Genomic DNA, 20,400 nt, shown 5'->3' with positions numbered 1-20,400 from the left:
CCTCTCCAAATGCTTTGTGATAGAGCGTGCGCAAACAGCCCTCATGCAAAAGCCGCCGGAGGGAGCGCGCCCCAGACCAGTGATCGCTAAACTGCTGAACTATGACGACCGGGACACTATTCTGCGACAAGCACGAGCGAAGGAACCACTCATGTGTGAAAACCAAAAGATCCTGATTTTTACGGACTACAGTCTGCTTGTAAAACGACAATCCTTTACAGCGGCCAAGGCACGCCTGAGGGATCTTAAGCTCCCCTATGCATTGGTATACCCGGCCCGCTTACGAGTGGTGTACCAGTCCCGCACGCTCTTCTTCGACACCCCTGAGGAGGTGTTCCATTGGACTGATGAGAAGGTGAAAGTGAGAGCGCATACTCCGCCGGGCCGAGACTCGGATTCCTCTTCGAGCGGGGCACGGAGGCAGACCCCCCGACGGTCACGGAGAAAAAGCAATTGGAGGTCCAGATCTAGGAGGGGCTCCACCTCAAGAGGGGCGGCGGATGAGAGGAAGATGGCCCCTGACCCACCACAGACTGATCCTTGAACATTTGAACTATACCTGGCGGTGTGGTGGTGGATATGAGCTCCTGTGGTACCGGGTAGGATGGGGTCATGCTGGGACGTGAAGGTGGACCTGCAAGAGGGGGCTAACAGAGACTGTTGAATGATTGAGACTTTGTTTGATGGGGGTGGCGGTTAAGGGGGGGTGATGTATTAAGGGCGGATGCTTTCCCCCTTGATTAGAGTTCTTTTTTGGGGGGGTAGGTTGGGGTTTGGGTGGGCTGTTCATGGGGATCCATTGGGATAGATGGTCTCCGGCCTCCCGTTGGGGGGTGGGGATATCCTATGCCGTGACAGGTACTTCAATGTTGCTGAGGTATTGGGGGGGGAGGGGGGGAGGTTGGGGGGATGAGGGGACATTGGGAGAGAGGGTTTGGGGGGTGGGGAAGGGAGGGATGGGGTGGGGGGTGGGATGCGGGGGTGGGATGATGAGGGGGGTTGTATAGCACAATGTCGTCTCGGTTGTGGTTTTTGGTGTGTACATGCCCGCTGTGCCCGTTGCTGTGCCCTGTGATGTGCTTGCGATTAGATGGCGGTTGAGGGTCCTGGTTTGGGGACACCTAGGGCCTCTATGAGGGTCATAAGTTCGAATGTGCTTGATAAAATAAAGAGGGGAGCAGTTCTGAGATTGGGGAAAAGAGAGAAAGCTGATATTCTCTTGCTCCAGGAGACGCATCTGCTGGGCAACAAAACGCTCAGCCTGCAGAGGTATGGCTATGATCAGGTCTATCATGCGGGGTTTGTGAGAGGGTCCAGAGGAGTGGCCGTTTTGGTCCATCGTAGATTGTCCTATGTTCACTCGACACAGTGGATTGATCCGCAGGGCCGGTATGTGCTTATAAAGGGGATGATTGGTGCGGAGCCGCTGGTGGTTGGGAGTGTGTACGCCCCGCCCCCGTTACAGTGGTCACTGATAGAGAAGTTGTATGCGGTGTGGGCAGAGATTCCGGAGGGACCTGCGGTAATAGGGGGTGATTGGAATGATGTTATGCATAGCCGAGTGGATCGCTGCAGACCCGAGGAAGGACAAGTTGCTGACACACCCACCCAACTGGGAGGCATGGTGCAGGGAATGGGATAGGTGGATACGTGGCGCTATCTCCATACCCATAGTCGGGAATATACATATGTTTCAGCAGTACATAAATCGTTTTTCTAGACTTGATTACATTTTTGTCCACAGCGCAGTGATAGGAAGGGTTGAAGCAGCATCCATTCTACCGCACGGGTTGTCAGACCACTCCCCCGTAACGGTGGATATTGCTTTAGTTAGGGGGAAGCAGCCGTTTAGGTGGCGCCTCTCAGCTTGGACGTTGCAGCAGGAGGACTATCAGCGCCATATGGGGGAGGCTATAGCCCATTACTGGGAAGATAACGTGGGCACAGTGTCAGATGTGGGGATGTTGTGGGAGGCCCTGAAGCCCACGCTCCGTGGTGTGGATATTGCCTGGTGCGCGGCAGCTCGTCCGAGACGAAAGGAAGAGTTGGTGAATGCCGCAGCGGCGGTGGAATTGCTGGAGACGCAATGTGGGGTGGCTAAGGAGGGTGGGAAAGTGGGACAGCTACTCCTAGCGCAGCAGTCCTATACGTCCCTGCTGCTTGACGAGGCTCGGCAGGTATGGCTGGCGACACGGAGCAGAATTTATCAGTGGGGCGATAAATCTAGTACAATGCTACATAGGCTCTGCCAACACACGTTTCAGGCACAGAGATGATACTGGGGCATCGATTTCGGCTCCGACGGTGCAGGCAGATAGCTTCGCCCGGTACTACGCGGCCCAGTATGCTCCATCGGAGTATCTTTCTGCGCCGGACATTGATGGCTTTATCGCAGCCCTCCCACCCCGCACGCTCCCGGACAACGTACGAGAGCGGCTTGAGCTTCCGTTGTCGGCCTAAGAACTGGGCACGGCCCTGGGGGAGCTCAATACAGGCAAGGCCCCTGGGCCCAATGGGTTTCCGAGCGAGTTCTTTAAGAAATACCATCTCAAGTTAGGGTCCCACTATAAGGAAGCCCTGGAAGTGGCGAGAGAACAAGGGCTCTTGCCGGCGGACCTGAGGCACGCTGAAATCGTAGTGTTTTGCAAACCCGGACGACCCCCGGATAGGCACGAGTCGTATCGACCGATCTCTCTTCTGAACACTGAGGCCAAAATACTGGCCAAGGCTCTTGCAAACCGGCTCCTCCCATACATTACGGACCTGATCCACCCAGACAAGTCCGCAGGGCGACGAGACATAATATCAGACGCGCTCATGTAGCAGTGGAGGCGATCGGTAGAACTGGAGCCCAAGCGGCGCTGCTGCTAGCGGACATTGACAGGGCCTTTGATTCCCTGAGTTGGGTTTACCTCTTTGCACTCCTCCCACATCTTAACTTTGGGCCGCATTTTATGTCGTATCTGAAGCTGTTGTATACTGATTTGACGGCCTCGGTGAGAGTAGCGGGGGCCACGTCTGTGGCCTTCCCTATAGGGCGAGGCACCAGACAGGGATGCCCCCTCTCGCCGTACCTATTCGCTCTAGCTATGGAGCCACTGGCAGCGTGGGTCCGGATAGACGCGCAGCTGCGGGGCTTTGAGTGGGAGGGGGACCATCGGACAGGATCGCGTTATACGCGGATGACGTCCTATTTTTCCTCACAGATTTGAATAGATCGGGCCCATATGAGAATCTTTGGTGAGGTGTCGGGATTGTACTTGAACCCGCGTAAATCTACTCTTTGGGTGCTCGGTGATCGCGTGGGGATTGGTTCGTGGGCATCGGCCCTACAGGTAGCGACTGGAGGCCTCAAGTATTTGGGGGTGTTCTTGGCGGTTATAGCGTGGGAACGCAACATAGTACCTGTCTGGGACCGAGTACAGGTAGAGATGAAGTCCTGGTCGCGTATGCCCCTCAACTTTTACGGTAGGTCGGCTATCTTTAAGATGGTTGCCCTTCCGCGCCTTCTGTATCAGCTACAGAACCACCCGTACCCGATTTTGCGGCAGTGGTTCAGGCAAGTGAACTCGGCTCTGGGGCAACATCAGACATTCAATCCTACTAACAGACGTCCCATCTCCTGGTCCTAAATGAATGGTGGTATGGGGACAGGGGAGACCCAGCCTATGCCCTTGAGAGATACCTAATGGATCCCGAGACTTTACACACTATCTTATACTCGGCGCCGTTGAGAAAGGGGCTGCCCAGGGCTACCCAAGTGGTCTTTCAGATCTGGCGACAGTCGTTGCGTCGTATGGGATGGTGGGGTAGGCTTACGGCAGAGACCCCGCTCTGGCATAATGGGCGGCTGGCGGCGCTGGCGTCGTTGCGGGGCTTCCGAGGCTGGGATTCCATAGGAATCTCTAAACTAGGACACGTTCTAAAGGGCACGTCGCTTAAATCCTTTCAAGAGCTCAGTGAAGAATTTTGTATGCCCTGAACACAGTTTTTTAAGTACCTACAATTTCGCCATGCCCTTGCACCCACATTGGAGGGACTGGACTCCTTACCCGAGTTTAGTCCAATAGAGGCGAAGGTGTTCATGGGAGACCTGGAGGAGAAGAAAATATCCCGTATCTACCAAACACTGGTCACACATTGCTCATCCTCTCTACATACTCTGCGAGACTCCTGAGTAAGGGATGTGGGGGAGCTAGAGGAGGAAGATTGGCGAGAGGCCCTTGAAGCCCCTAGAGGAGCGGCTATTGCAATGCGCCTGAGATACATCCAGTTCAAGTACCTGCACAGGGCTTATTACACTAGAGAGAGACTGTGGCGGGCTGGTCGAGTTCCCAGCGTGCTTGAGGTGTGGGCATGAAGTGGGCACATTCCTACATACGGTGTGGGGATGTGGTAATTTGACAAGATTCTGGACCGGGGTGTGGAACTGCTTGTCGGAGGTGCTGGGCTGGGACCTCCCTCGAACCCCCAAACTAGGGCTCCTTCACGTCCTCGAAGGAGTTGGTGGTAGTATATATAAACGACATTTACTTTTGCTGGGTCTTACAATTGCAAAGAGGGATGTGGCTCAGGCATGGAAAGATCCCCAGGCGCCCACGGTTTTGATGTGGAAAAAGGGCCTCAACTTTTGTATGGGGCTGGAGCGGCCAGTATTTGAGGCCAGGGGCTGTTCCAGGAAGCACTACAAAATATGGAAAAGATGGGCAGATTACTGGGGACTCTGGCTGGAACCGCCAGCATTGTTAAGAGACGAAGAGGGGCAGATGTGAGGGGGACATGGGGGCGACCTGATACACACCGTTATATGTATGCAATTCTTTCCACATGAATAAAGAGACATTGTGCTGGGGGGAGGTTGGGGGGGGTCTGGGTTAAGGGTGGGGGACTGGGGGGGCTGATGGGTGGGGGGCCCGGGGTTATGTTACATAAAGTTGTATGGATCGCTGATTATGCTATGATATGCCTGTTGCAGTTCCTCCGGGGTACAGAGTGCTGTGTCTTCTGTGCGATCTCTCAATAAAAAGAGTTGTTAAAAAAAAAAAAGCGCATAAGAGGGGCACACAGCAACCACAGGTGAAAGTGGTTCACGGTGCACCACGGGCTATGGAGGCAGACATGTGACAATAAAGGGCACAAAAGAGTTCAGACAGTGAGCGGCTCACGGAAACTAAAGTTTAAGGACCATAATGCTGGAATTGCAGTGAGAAAGGTATCACTGAGACCGCTTACAGCTACTTTTCCACACCTCACTTAAAGGTTACAAACATTGGTCTATGCAAACCCTCAAAATCTGAAACAGACTTGCTTCCTGCATTCACTGTTTTTAAAACACACCTCCCAATCTACACCTGCTCACATCCCTTCCACTACTCCACTCGATTTATTGAAGTCCTATAAACAAGACACCTCCCCACTCTGAGTAAAGACTAACTTCCTAAAGACGTGGGTCACCCTGACACTTATGCCAGCTCAATGTCTCCCAAAGCTACATTATCAGTGCTGTCAGCCCGTTCTAACAAATTTCAAGACTATGAGAATTGTGAAATCTTTTCAGTTCAGAACGATGCTGTCCACGCAGACTATCCAAGTGTAAGTCCTTTGGTGCACACCTGGACTAGTGCACTTGTGAAAAATGTTTACCCTTGTTGCTGCTGTCCACATGGTTCGCCACAGACTACCAAGTCTGTATTTGCACCTACACGTACTTTGCCTTCGAAAAATGTAATTCTTGGCATGTGTATTGTAAGAAATATAACGAATATAAAATCTCCTTACCTGCATCATGGGATACTTTGCTTCTGCCGGGCTTCCAAATCCATTGACTCCAATAAAGCTTGTGCTAAAGTAGGAATCCGTGAGACTAGCATCAGATAAAGTACTACCATCCATCCCAGCAACTGAAAGACAAATTTGATTCACAATATTTACAATTCTATTGAACGGCTCACAAACAAAATAATGGTATAAGCTTATACCTATATATACACATTATTTATCGTACAATAATTGCACATGAAGATAAAACAAAATATTTGATTACATAAAGTAGATGCACACATGAACCATACAAAAGCTTCAAATTTTAAGTATTACCTATTACATATAAAATAATCAAGCCCAGTAGCAGGAATGATTTGGTTGACAACACTTCATTTCCCTCACATTGGCACGGTTTTACCTCAATAGGACTACTAATTTGTATAGGAAGGCACAGACTAAGATAATACCCTAACTCATTTGTTATATTATTGTATTGTAATTTGCACAAACTGAATACAAAATAAGTGGATTGTATAAAAATGCACATTTAAGTTAAAAAAGAAATGTTTAAAAAAAATACTCAGTACAGGTATTGGAGGGGGGGGGGTGTCAAAACCACTGACCAGCACATGCTCATCATGCATAACAAGTAAGACACCGAATAGAGGGGGCATGAGCAAGACACAAGCTGTGGTCAATGAACCATTATCCAGGCCCGACTTTAGAATATGATAGGAACAGAATTTGATGTCAGAATAATACACCAAGCCAAAAAAGGCTTCACACTGAAGACCATTATAGGTAGGCCGTGGTACCCTGAACTATATTGTACTATTAATTCCATAAGGTTCCAGGTTCCTTTAACATCTATTTTTCATTTGATAGCCCTTTTCCAAATATTTACCCCAAAAAACAATGCAATGAAATAGGCGTACTAAATATATGTCCTCAGAAGACAAATCGATGCTAGGTTTTCAAGACAACCACATGGGTCATATTTCAATTAATGGAACCTAACCTTACGAACTAACACCAGACATCAATGCTCTAAAATATAACAGAGAGGAAGAAACCAGAACAAAGAAAAAGTTCCTGAATAAAATAAAATTTCTCTGATCAGGATGTACTAGCATACAACATTCGGAATTATTAGCCACCTATGTACGTGATTTTTTTTGTCCGCTAGAATTCTGGGAATATAATCACATATTTTGGCATGACTTGTAGACAATGTGCATGGACATGGCTCAGAGTAACTGCTTTTTGGAGCCTTCTGCCATACCTTTGACAGCAATCAGCTGGTAGCATGGTAAGCTCTTGACATACTTTCTCATTTTAAGACTGGAAGACAAAAGGCAGCAAACCTGCGTCCATGACTACCAATTCGGACTCAAACCCCAGTAATCTCACAATAACAAGCCTGTAAAAATCTCACAGAGTTCTTCTCTATAGGAGTCATCTATGGCACATTGGTGGCCATCCTTGACATGCTGCTTTTGATTTAATGGAGATACTTCTAAGACTGTTGGACCTACATTTCTTAATTCAGGACTTAATTCATAATGGGTCATCCTTTATCTACTTTGAGCAACCTTGACCCAATGTGGTCACCATTACATAATTGTTACCATAACTGGCATTGCACAAAGCGATCCTTAACTTGTTGTGGACATCCCAGACATTATGATGTACAGCCCTGGTAAGATGAAAGCTATTTTTGGCATGTTTTGGCAACCTGCATCTTAATCCTGGCATTTCTTGACGAACGGTTAACACCTAAACACAATGAAGGCCATTATTTACCATTCTTGACATTGTCTGGGCACCTGGTACAATTTGTTAACTAGACCTTGCAAAATGGGTGTCCAAGCATTCTTGTGGCAGTCACACACATATTGTAGATATCCTCGACATTATGGATTTATCCACTGACATAATGATGGCCATCCTTGGTATACAAGGACAATCTCTGGCATTTGTTGGTAAGCATGGACATGTAAAGCAGAGTCTGTCCGTTTAAGGTAATTTTACATGAGGGTATATGATAAAATTGACTAGCTTAAGTTTGTCGATTAAATTAATTAATGGTTTTCCAAGGTAAACATTGTGATGTTTGTCCCAGAAGAAAAATGTTATGGGATCATGTATTTTCACCCAAAATGAAAAGCTTATGTTTGAAAGTAAAATCTGTCTATTTTCAGAAATGTATTAGCTGATTACATTTCCAAACGTTTTCCTAACTAAATGTTGAATGATACGCTACAAAGGCTTATTACTGATGTCATTTCTGCGATGTCAAAAGCTATTTGCTGCTACACATGTGAAGGCACTTTAAACAGAAAACATTAAGCCCTCATTTAAAAAAAAGGGGGGGGCACGTTGTAAACCAAAAAGGAACTTGGGTTTACAATACTGTGATATATAAGAGTGCTTCACTCAGTATTTTTCCTGAAATGTGCCATTTAGAGAGAATTTATTTTACTTTGGAATACATAAAATAGAACTCTTTCAAAATAATATCTTAGTGCACACTGATGACACTGATTCCCATTTACTTGGTTTGCAGGAACTTTAGTCTTGTTTATCAAAAAAAGTTTGGTCTTTTTTTTTTTTATAAGTTTTATTTTTATTGCAAACAAGTCAAGAAAAAAAAATTAAAAAATTACATACATTTTTTTCTTCACAGTGCATAATGCATACATCTTCCATATGTGCAAAACCAAACATAGCCTCCCCTTTTAAACATAGTTAAAGACGGCTGAATCCATACTAAATTCTTGTTTCTTCTTGAATCCAAGACTGTAGAGGCAACCAAATTTTCTTTCCCCTTTGTTTTTTTTTCCGTCCTTTAGTTTCATAGATTGCGGATTCAAGGTTAAATTTCGCTAGTAACCGAGCTCTCCAAATAGAAAAAGACGGTGATTCAGAACTGATCCATTCTTGGGTGATACATGCTTGGAACAGACATCATGATAAAAATCAGAGATTGATATTCATCCTTGAGCGGAGCAGACGAAACCCCAGTTATAACCCATTCCGATGTTAATATAATTGGTATGCCCAATATATTTGAGAGAAAACTCTGAATTTGATTAAGTATTTTAGCCAATTTAGGGCAGCTGTAAAACATATGTATTACGTCTGCTCCTCTCAAGGTACATCTATTACAACATATGCCTGTGTTTGCTCCCCATTTCATAACTCTAGCCGGTGTATAATAGAGATCAAACAGAACCATATAATGCTGTGTACGTGAACGTCCGGATAAAAGAATGGAGTTTGCAAGCTCTATTGATTTCTCTATCAGTACAGTATCCACCCCTAATTTTTCTGACCATTTCTGTTGGATAACGGTTAAATCATCTGGGAGCGTTGTGATAAGTTCATTATAGAAAAAAAAACAATCTTTTTTTTACATAGAGACTATCTATCACTCCGATTTTTTTTAAGCCCTGTTGTTCAAAGGATGTGATAGAGCTTAAAAAACTATATATCTGAAGGTATTTAAAGTAGCCCTGTACTGATATATTAAATCGTGTTTGAAGTTCAGGGAATGTAATTATGCAATTATCATTCCACAAATCTCCGAAATAAGTAATCCCTTTGTTCCCCCATTTTCTCATAATAGAATCTCTAAAGATTGGAGGAAAGAAGTATGGTGAAATTAAAGGAGTATATCTTACTAAATTTGGGATCTTCATAATTTTCTTAATCATTTTCCATGCCCTATATGCTGCGACTATCACCTTGAATTTTGTTTTTTTATAGTAGCTTGGTTCTATAATGCTTAGCAAATGGCCACGGGCTTCTGTACCTAAAGCAAATTCATAGATAGATGGTGTATGTGCTAGAGATATTGGGGCTTTAACACCTACTATTAAAGGAGCTATAAATTGCAATACTGCAGCAAGATAATAAAACAGAAAATGTGGGACACCCCACCCTCCACTAAGTTTTGGGACGATCATTTTTTTGTAAGCTCTCCGGTTACCTCTGTAGCCCCATAAAAATCTAGTCACCATCCTTTCCACTTGTTTAAAAAAATCTAATGGGAACTCCAGCGGTATTGTTCTAAATAGGTATAGAAATTTGGGGAGGATTAACATTTTTAAAACATTATTTCTACCGTATAAAGATAAATGTAAAGGGCCTATATGTTCAAGGGTAGAACTAGCTTTTTCCAGAATTGGAGTATAATTTAGCTTTGGTATGTTAGAAACTGGGGTTGTTAAATTTATTCCTAAATATAAAGCTTCTGAAACTAAATTAATTCGAGGAGGAGGATTTTCACCTACAAATAGTGTTTGTGTTTTAAGTAAATTCAATTTATAACCTGAAAAAATTCCAAAAGTTGTTGCTAGTTCCTCAATCTTAGGGAGAGCTTTTTCTAAATTTGTCGTGACCACCACCACGTCATCCGCATATGCTAATGCTCTATATGTTACACCTGCGACCTTTACTGGAATTATCTCTTCTTCTCTATTTAACACATTCAAAAAAATATCTATATAAATAGCGAAGAGAAGTGGAGAGGAGGGGCATCCTTGTCGGGTGCCTCTCTGAATAGGAAATGAAGCAGACTTAATAGCTCCTAATTTAACACAGGATATTGGACTTAGATAGAGCGTTTTCAATGCTATTATTATGCTTGGACCAAATCCCTTTAAATATAATAAGTCCCATAAATATGACCAGGTCACCCTATCGAATGCCTTCTCAGCATCCAATAGGGTGATCCCGATGGATGTCTTAGTAGCCTCTGCCCAGTCCATTAAAGCGATGACTCTCCGAATACGATCTGAAGTGTCTCTATTTGGAATAAAGCCATGCTGCCATCGAGAAACTATTGTCGAGATAATTTGTGATAACCGAGAAGCTAATACCTTTGAGTATATTTTGCTATCAGCATTGATTAATGAGATAGGTCTATACGATGCCGGGTTTAATGGATTTTTTATCTTTTTTGAGAAATGTCATAATTGTAGACTGGCCCAAGGAAGACAGCGGTACACCTCTCTGTGCTTCTAAGAAAGTAGATTCTCAAAAACGTGTGCACACAGAATGTGTGAGCATCCCAGTATTTGGGCACTCCCTCTGGTTCTTCATATATAAGAAGACTCCATTAGTTTCGAAAATTTCTTTATTTTCAGTATTAATGATAACGTTTTTAAGTTTTCATAATGTAGATTCAATTCATCAACATCAATTGATTGTTTTCATAAGTATGGTCAAATCATGATCGCTCCAATGCATTTCGGGCAGGTTGCCCTTTCTCAAGGAGCTCTAAAAACGAAAAAAATAAAAAGAGAACGAACTGCATTTGCTTCAAGGTACATGGTTCATGTTACATATATATGTGGTATGCTAAAAAGCACACCAAATTCCCAGTGACTGTTTAAACTAATATCAATAATCAGATTGTGCTAGCGGCATGAAAGCGCTTCAAAACCAAGATTGCCAGGAAGAAGGTAAATGAGGTACGAGTAGAAAAGTGGAGGCACCCTGAGTGAGAACAAAATGTGATCGTTGACGTACTACAAAAAAGCGAGGTGAGTGAGGTACGGGTAGAAGTGTAGAGGCCCCCGGAGTGAGGTAAGGGGACGAGAAAAACAATTTGGACGCTCACGTGATGGCTCAGCACGCAATCGGGCTGAAAGATACACAAGTAAAGGCAAACATCAGTGTTTTAAAGTACAACAAATGCGGTCAGCATTTAAACGATTCTGGCCAGATGACCGGAATGAGATTAAAACCTTACCGAGTGGAGGTTCAAATAATTTTTCTTCTAAGAAAGTAGTCAAGATATCTTGTTTTAAGACATTTCTAAATACTTTATAAAATTCTAATGGGATACTGTCAGGTCCCACGGCTTTGCCTATTGCTAAGGATAACAAAGCTTTCTCGATTTCCTCCCATGTAATATCTGCCTCGAGATCTTGTCTTTGCTCCTTAGTTAAGCAAGGAGACAAATTTGTAACCCCAAAATTAAGTAAAAGATCAGAAGAATAAGGAGAGGTGTCATACTGGTATAGCTTAGAGTAGAAGTTACGAAAAACCTCCAATATTGACTCGGGTGTATTATGTACCTGGCCAGCTTCATCTTGTATTGAATTTATAATATTGAAAACCTCTTTCTGTCTAATTTTTCTAACTAGGATCCTACCAGAGTTCTCCCCCATTTCATATATTTGTGAGCGATAATTTGCCATATGATTAGCCAATTTAGATGCAAAGCTCTCATAAAGACGTGCTTTACTAATGGCTAATTTTGTTTCTATAGCCCCTGTTTCTTGTGAAAGTGAGATTGCTGCTATTAATTTCTTCTCCAGATTCGAAACCTGTCTATAATCTGCATACATTTTCTGATGTATAATTTTTTGGTTTTTAATTACATAAGATAATGATTCTCCCCGAACCCCTGCTTTAAAAGCATCCCACACAATCTGTGTTGATGCTGATCCTCTATTGAATTCCAAAAATTCTTTTATCCATTTTGACATGTGTTCCAAATAAGCGGGATCTAATAATAATTTCCTATCGAATGTCCACATTCTAACTTGAGGTGTAGATACCGTGTCAGTTTTAATCTGTATCAAAATAGGATTGTGGTCAGAGATTATACGTGGATATAGTTCAAATTTAATATCTTTTATTAATGCGAAATCAGTAAAAAAATAATCTAAGCGGACAAATTCCTTATGTGGAGAAGAAAAAAAAGCAAACACAGGTGCAGAAGGATTTTTTGAATAGGCTACATCATGTAAGCCATAATCCATTGCCAAAGATCGAATTGCTCTATACAGTTTCTTCTTAACACCCTGATACGATGAGTTGCCGCGTATATTAAAACCATTTGCTAGATGAAGATTTAGATCACCACATATTATCAAAGATGGCGACCACCCAGCTAACTCTGTGTTTAGAAAATCGACCAAAACTGGATCATCTGAGTTCGGGGCGTATATTGAGCATAATGTCCATAATGTCCATAATCTGTTATTGATATCAATTTCAGCGATTACCCATCTTCCATATTTATCCACTTTACTACGTTTAAGGCAACCCAGGCCTTTTCTTATCAAAATTGCGACCCCCTTTGTAGTTGTTCCTTGACGAGTACATGCTAATAAAACCATCCCTAAGTCTTTATACATCTGTCTATCATTCCAGGTAATATGTGACTCCTGAATGCAAAGAATATCTAACTTCATAGTCAATATTATTTGTGCAGCAATTCCCCTTTTTTTCTTATTGTTTAGTCCACAGATATTCCAGGAACATATTCGTAATTTCCCCATATTTAATCAGTTTAATTCGCAAGTGATTAGCACTTTCCATATACATATTGCACCAATTACACCGAAACTACGACAAGACAGAGCATATTTAAATGTACATAGGTGATCAGTATGCATCAAAATGTCTTTAATTTTGTCAAAGAAAAAAAAAATCAAGCAATCCAGCACTTTTTTTGACATTGTTTGCACCCCCCTTCTCCCTCCCCACCCACCCCCAGCATGACCCCAGCCGACCCTCCCTCAACCCCCGACCCAAATGAGGCAGAGGGACTTTCTAGTCCCTACTGTTGATGTCATGAGAAGCTATGAGTGGCACCCGCCTAAGCTCGTCTCTACAGATATCAAATATCAAGTACAACCTACATCAAAAAAAAAAAAAAAATCAGAAACAGCGTAATGATGATTAATAGGTTGCTTAAAAGCCATAAGAGTTGGAAAAAGACAAACAAAAACTAGTGCAATGTTGGAACTCTAATCGAGTCGCCCTCCTTAAGACCTAACAAATTCTGCCATTCGTTACTTAAGTGTTATCAAAGTTCATAATAAACAATAGAAGATAGTCAATAGTCAAGAATTGGAGAATAATCAAAATGAGTCTAATAATTCCTTTGCTGCCTTTTCCGAAGCTAGGAAATAAGATCGCCCTCTATGAATAACCTTTAACTTGGCAGGGTTAAGAAGAAAAGCTTGGGCTCCCTTTGCTTGGAATGGAGAGATAAGCTGTCGAAACTGCCAACGCTGCTGGACCGTGGCATGACAGTAATCAGGACGTACAAAAAAATCTACTCCTTTGCCCTTGCGTTTCCTGTCAGGCCTAGCCAGATCATAGATAGCCTCCCTAGCTAAAAAGTTGTTTAGAGAAACCAGAGTAGCACGAGGTTTGGAATCTGATTTTTGCTGAACATTCCTTTGAAAAGGGAATCTGTGGGCTCTCTGAAGTTCGGTCTCCCATCTCCATTGTGTTAATTCAGGAAAGGCTTCTGAGAAGAGCTCGATAACAAATTGCCTCACATTGCTAGACTCCATTCCCTCTGGTATTCCCAAAATTCTAAGGTTATTCCGTCGCGACCTATTCTCCAAATCAATCAATTTCCAGTTTCTCTCTTCCTTCAGCCCTTCCATCGCCTGAATTTGGATCTTTTGTTGAGTCATATCGTCTTCTATTATCGAGATCCAGCCTTCTGCCTCCGTTACTCTCACATTCGTTTCTGTAGATGTTTTAGCCAATTTCCTTAGATTATTTTGTAATTTTCTCACAGCACCCTGTGTGCGGAGATTCTCAGCTCTCGTTTCTTCCCTGTGCTGGAGCATTACCTGATATAGCATTGCTAGTGTAATTTCCGGTGTTTCTGGACCCTCAGCCCCTTCAAACAGAGGTTCCGATGAGCTTGCCAGTGGAGTAACATGGGGGTTACTGCCTTGTATCGTGATGACCGAGTTCCCCTCGCTCCCCCACTCAAGTCTTTTTAACGAGTCTTCAATATCGGAAACTTCCTCTTCCTCATCAACAGCGAGGTTCCTTATATCCTGCGCAGAGGCTGTATCGCTCCAATCTTTGTCAAGATCAGTACAGTCTGAGTCCAGAGCACGAGACAAATCATTCATGGAATAAAAGTTTCCAGCCGAATCGATAGATCCTTCGTCTTCTCCAATAGATTGGGTTTCTACCAGTGTGGATATAGCAGATATAGTAGATTCGCTACTAATTATGTCATTTTGTATTTGTAATTGAGGAACCTGTAGCCCCAACAACTGTGATGTTTCTGTCGAAATGACTGGGTTTTGATAAAGTGGGGTCTGAAGTAATCAGATCATTAATATCAAGTGTTCCTGCGGTTTGTGACTCCACAGTATGGTCAGGATGTATACCAGATAATATTTCCAAATTTTTAGCTAAAGGTATTGGCCCCTTAACAAGAGCGGAGTTCTTTTTAGAAAACATTCCTGGAATTTTTGGTGTGGTACCTGTAGTGCCCGTAGTGCCTGTCCTACAAGTCCCAGAATTCAGTAAATTTGACTGATTTGAATATGTTACAGCGTTATCGGGAACACTAGTTGTGCAGTCTGTCGATAGTTCGGCAGAAACAGTCTCAGTTACAGCATTTAGCAAATTCAAAGCAGGTACCTCACCGTTAGGCTGTGTTGGAGCTTGTACCGTGGTCACTGTAGCTGTAGCTGCCCTTGTCTTCGGTCTCTGAGGTTTAGAGACCGCTCCTGCGTTAGGATTCTTCGGAGCCATCTTTGTTCGTGGAGCTCCACTCCAAACGGGCTGCCGGTAAGATTTTAGCCATGTCTGCTCCGTCGAATAGTTTTCCGCTCGTTCAGCCCCTGCTCCCCAATTCACACAGCTCAGGTTCAGCTCCGACCGGGAACCTGCCCTCAATAGAACGCCAGGTGTGCGAACCGTCGATGGAGCCGGTGACCGCCGCCACGCCAGCCGGAGCGTCCTGCGGTAGCAACCCCAAAGGTCAAACCGCATCCCAGTCTCCGGTAAGAAAAATCTCTGTTTTTCTCTGCTTTTTTTTTTGAAAGAGAAAATCTCGGGAGTTCGATAACTTCAGCTTCAGTTATAAGGCATACAGCTTTTAGGTGACTCGAAAAAGCTCCGTCAAAGCGTAGAAGCGAGCCTGGCGAGAGCCTCCACCTCCAGCTGCTCACTCGGACGCTGCTGCGTCCGCCATCTTGCCCCGCTAACAGGAACTTTAGTCTTGTTTATCAAAAAAAGTTTGGTCTTCAATGCTATTAAATGTTTTATGTTTTAGCTCAGCGTAGACTATTTGGGACATACATTCTTGTGCGGTGGGACAGTTCCCAAGGAAACTCTGGTAGATGTCCCAAAATCCCCTGCTCCGTATAGCAAGGAGAATTTTGTTTTCTTTTACAGGCCTTTGTGAATATTACAGGCGCCTGTACCTTTTCTGCCTGTCCCTGCTTGCATCATCCCTTGATATTGACACTAGAGGTAAAAGGTCATCTATCAGCGAGGGTAGAAATGGAAACCCCAACGGCAGACGTAATTATGTCTCATGACTGCCGTAGATTAAAATGGGCACTGGTCTCAGAAGATGAATGCACTATGGTCCTGATAAAGTCAACTCTTGAAGACACTCTTTTAGCCCTCTCTCATTTTGAAATTAAGGAGGCCACTCTCCCTGCCCATACAAAGGTCCATGAGGGCCTGTTTGCAAAGCTGAAAGCTTTATTTACAGTAAATAAAAAAAGATTCTATAAGCAGCCTATTCAAAAATCTGCAAAATGGTATGATGGTGTATGTAGGACAGCTTTTAGGCACCTCTCTCAAGCCATTAGGTCGGGAGTAGCCCAAGAGGTTAAGAAAGCTAGGTCTGAATATAAGGAAACCCAATTAAGGGCTAAAAAGACCTTTGATGAGAAAAGATGGAAGGACTTGCTATATGCAAGCAATGGGAAAAACTGGTGTCGGTTTTGGCAAATAATCAAATGGGATAGTGGTGACGCTGGCCCGGTACCAGTTAATAATGTCCCACCAGAAGCTTGGGTCGCGCACTATCAGACTCAGTTTTCATCTTTAACAGATAGTTCAAGACATTACCCTCGAGTAATCTCTGACTCAGTCCTAACCTTTAAACTAGGGGAAATCGAGAGAGCTTTGGACGGTGTCGCAGCAGGTAGGGCCCCAGGCCCGGATTGTATTCTGGCAAATATATTTAAAGCCGATAGGCAGAACTGGCTTAAATATATTCTCATTTTAGCCAATGGTTTGGCTAGAAGTGCCCCCATACCACGGGGCAGAAATGATCCCCATTTATAAAAAAGGGGACCGTGCCAGCCCAACTAATTATAGGCCTATAAGCCGTATATGCACTCTGCAAAAGATTGTGGCTAGATTAGTGCTTAGTAGGATAAATAGGTGGATTGATGATAATGAAATTCTATCCACCTATCAAGTAGGATTTCGTTCCCACGTTAGCACTACTGGCCAAGTTGTTTTTAGATTCATGATGATTTATTGGAATACAGTGGTTTTAGCTGGGGGGACTCTATGCAGCATTTATAGATCTTTAATCTGCATTTGACTTAGTGCCCGCTTTAAGTTGTGGGACACATTGAAGGAAGTTGGGATGCCCCCTGAGATGTTATCATTTATTATTAAGCTTCATGAGTCTACCTATGCCTGGTAAGGTGGGGTCAACAGGGTGAGGTAACTGATCGGTTTTCTGTGGACAAGGGGGTTCGACAGAGGTGTGTTTTGGCCCCTGCCTTTTTCTCATTGTTCATAAATAATGTTATCTCATATTACACTGAATATCCAATGGATGCCCCTACTCTGGCTGGTTCTAGGGTTCCGATTTTAACGTTTGCGGACGGTACTTTAATTTTGTCTAAAACACAATCTGGTCTGCAACGAGCCCTCAACAGATTAACTTTATTTTGCAACGATCATGATTTGGTTGTCAATGTTGACAAGACAAAAAATTCATGGTGCTGCATAAACATAAAACAGTGAAAGCTAGAGTACAAATGATTGGTGCGTCTTTGGAGCAAACTGATTCCTTCATGTACCTGGGCGTTACTATGGGCAAAAGGATGAACTGGAAGCCACAGGTAGAGTTATTAGTCTTAAGGCATATTCAGCTAGCAGGGGCCCTTTTAAAAGAACAGTGGCTATCCTATACCAAACCAGTTGGCCCGGTACTCACTATTTACCAAGGGAAAGTTAGGGCTTTAATAATCTATGGTGCGGAACTCTGGGGATTCTAATATTTAGGACCATTAGTCCAAGCCCAGAATATGTTTCTGAGAGCATTGACTGGTCTTCCTCAATCGTCTCCTCTTAAACCCCTACTTTTAGATCTGGGATGTATTCCTTTTGAGGAGGCTGCGGGTTTTAGACCTCTTGCCTATTGGCGTAGACTATGGATCCCCCCCCCCTCTCCCCCCCCCCCGGGTTATCACCCTATGCCAAGCTCTCAAGCACATTAGAGAAGCAGATACGTCCTCAAAAATCGCATGGTTGCAACAGATTAAGAGCACACTAATTGATGTGGAGCTCGGCCATTTGTGGGAGGTCCCAGAAGGGAGCCCGTTTCCATCGAAAAAAGATTTTAAAACTTTATATAGGGATATGGTCTGCCAGCAGTCCCTGTCACTAGTGAATAGTAGCTCCCTAACTGGTCTATTTCTAGACCAGAAATATCAATACAGGATGGAGACCTATTGGGATATCATTACGAAACCTGGTGACAGGAAGCTTTTCCATCAATTTCGAGTGGGCTCCCTCCCTTTAAAATCTTTTACGGCAAAGTGGGGTGATGACTGACTCAAGCCCGCGATGTAGGGAGGAAAGTGCTGAGCTAGACCACATGTTATGGTTCTGTCCGCGTGTGGGCGGTTACTGGGAGGAAGTAGGGGAACTCCTAAATACCATCACAGACAGACAACTGGATTATGACATGGCCACCTGCCTGCTACACTGGTTTCCGCATACGGCCAAGACCAAGGTCACCAGCAAATTTATCGACTTAGGGCTCCTGCTGGCTAAACGTTAAATTACCTGGCATTGGAAAGCAACAGTGGGGCCATCGTTTGGGCGCTGGAGGAGGGAACTCTGTAAATGGGCCAGCTGCGAGAGCATAGTGAGGCTCCGACAGGCTACCCGATCGGGTAATGATAAAGCGTTGGAAGCAGCTCGCTCCTGGGAAGCACTGGTCCAGTCTTTGAAGGATCAACAGTTGACGGAAGAAGGGGAGTGAGCTCCACGTCCATGTGACTATTACATATAACGCGTAATTACGTTAGTCCATTGTTATTACCGTTACGAATATGGAGTGCTTATATAAACACCCACACCACCATTCAAGTAAGGGGGGAGGGACTAGGAGGGTGGGGGGAGCTGACCACCGAGTAAGGAGATCCCTGCTACCAGGGACTGGCTGGGAGGATGAATGCACCTGAAATCAAGCTGATTACTGTAACTGTGGAGCTATGTTGTCTTGGACTGTTACAAGGGACACAGGACACGGGAGCGGGAGACTCGGGACGGGTGGTGCTTGCTCAAGTATTGGCTCCCAGGGGTTGTTGGGGTTTGTATGTTGGGTAAATGGGAGCAAAAGAAAAGCAGATACGATTATTCTTTGTGGGCTGGGCATGTTCATGATTATGTGACATACACACGCATACTATATATCTAATTCACGCCGCCCAACCCCCGGGTTGTGGGCTAAATGGCTGTGTATTATGAATATTATTGTTTCATCGATCACAAATGATGTTTATATAATTGATGACCGGCTTAAATATGTGAATAATTTCTGCAATAAAAATATATATATTTTTTTTAAATGACTCCGACTCAAAATGCCATGCTGAAACACCTGGGCAATTTTAGTATTCACCCGCGAACCGAAAGCGACCATTGTCCTCAGTCCGTAATCCTCAATGTAAAGCCAGAGTTCCATAAATCTGCCCCAATAACATGCACAGGAACGCACTGTGATAACTTGAAACGCCTAAGATGGAGAGAAGACATAAGATCCTCTGTTAAGGAGGCAAGCCTGGCTCTCATTTCAGATTGCTCCGACCCAGGGATCTCTCTAGTTGCTGCATGGTAGACGCTTTACGTTCAACTTATAACTCTCTTCCCAACTAAACAGTATTTACAGATGGACTTTGCCAGTCGCCAGCGCACAATTTCAAGAGAGACGAGGGCACTGAAGAAATCCTGAAACAGCGCCTTGCGGTCTCTACTGAAATTTCCAGGAAACAACAAGCTCCTTAACGTGTATAAAACCGTTCAAAAATCGTTTAGGCAGGCAATACAAAAAGAAAAGCAACTCCAGCAAAGCGAATTCTGCTGCAAACTAATATGGGAGAGTAAAAATCGCAATGCAAGAAAATTCTGGGCCTTAACTAACCGTCAAAATTGTAGCCAATCCAGCTCCGGGTCAGCCAACATTCAAGAAGCTAGTTGGTTCGCTTTTCTGTCAGATCAGTTTAGGTCTCCAGAAGGAACAGTGCCTACAGACGCATGCGCCTCCATGCTGACGCAAACAAGCCAGAGCAAGAGTCGGAGTAGATCTACTGGTTGCTTGGACCCCTGTACCGACGATCTGCAGACCTCTCATGAAATGGTTACTAAAGTATTGTTAAAAGCAAGATCGGACGGAGCCCCGGGTCCTAATGGCCTACCACAGAATTTATTCAAATCAAAATCAAATCAAACATAGCACTTTGGTCGAGTCATCTAACCAACCTTTTTAACTACTCCCTCAGAACCTCAATCATACCGGACTCTTGGCGTGGAGCAATAATCCAACCAATTTACAAATCAGGTTCCCATTCATCACCAAACAACTATAAA

General features: G+C 44.0%; 1 protein-coding gene across 2 annotated transcripts in view; it reads right to left on the bottom strand.

The window, feature by feature from the left end:
• Positions 1–20,400, bottom strand: part of PAN3 (poly(A) specific ribonuclease subunit PAN3) — a 1,108,727-nt gene that overhangs the window by 959,677 nt on the left and 128,650 nt on the right. For both annotated transcript variants that reach the window (XM_078657124.1, XM_078657125.1), the window contains exon 2: positions 5,779–5,900. In XM_078657124.1, the coding sequence (XP_078513250.1) occupies positions 5,779–5,900 (122 nt within the window). The remainder of the gene's footprint in view (positions 1–5,778; positions 5,901–20,400) is intronic.

Source organism: Lissotriton helveticus, chromosome 8, assembly GCF_964261635.1.
Source record: "Lissotriton helveticus chromosome 8, aLisHel1.1, whole genome shotgun sequence".
Taxonomy (NCBI): Eukaryota; Metazoa; Chordata; class Amphibia; order Caudata; family Salamandridae; genus Lissotriton; species Lissotriton helveticus.
Note: the sequence above shows the minus strand (reverse complement) of the source record. Positions and strands in the feature narration are given on the sequence as shown.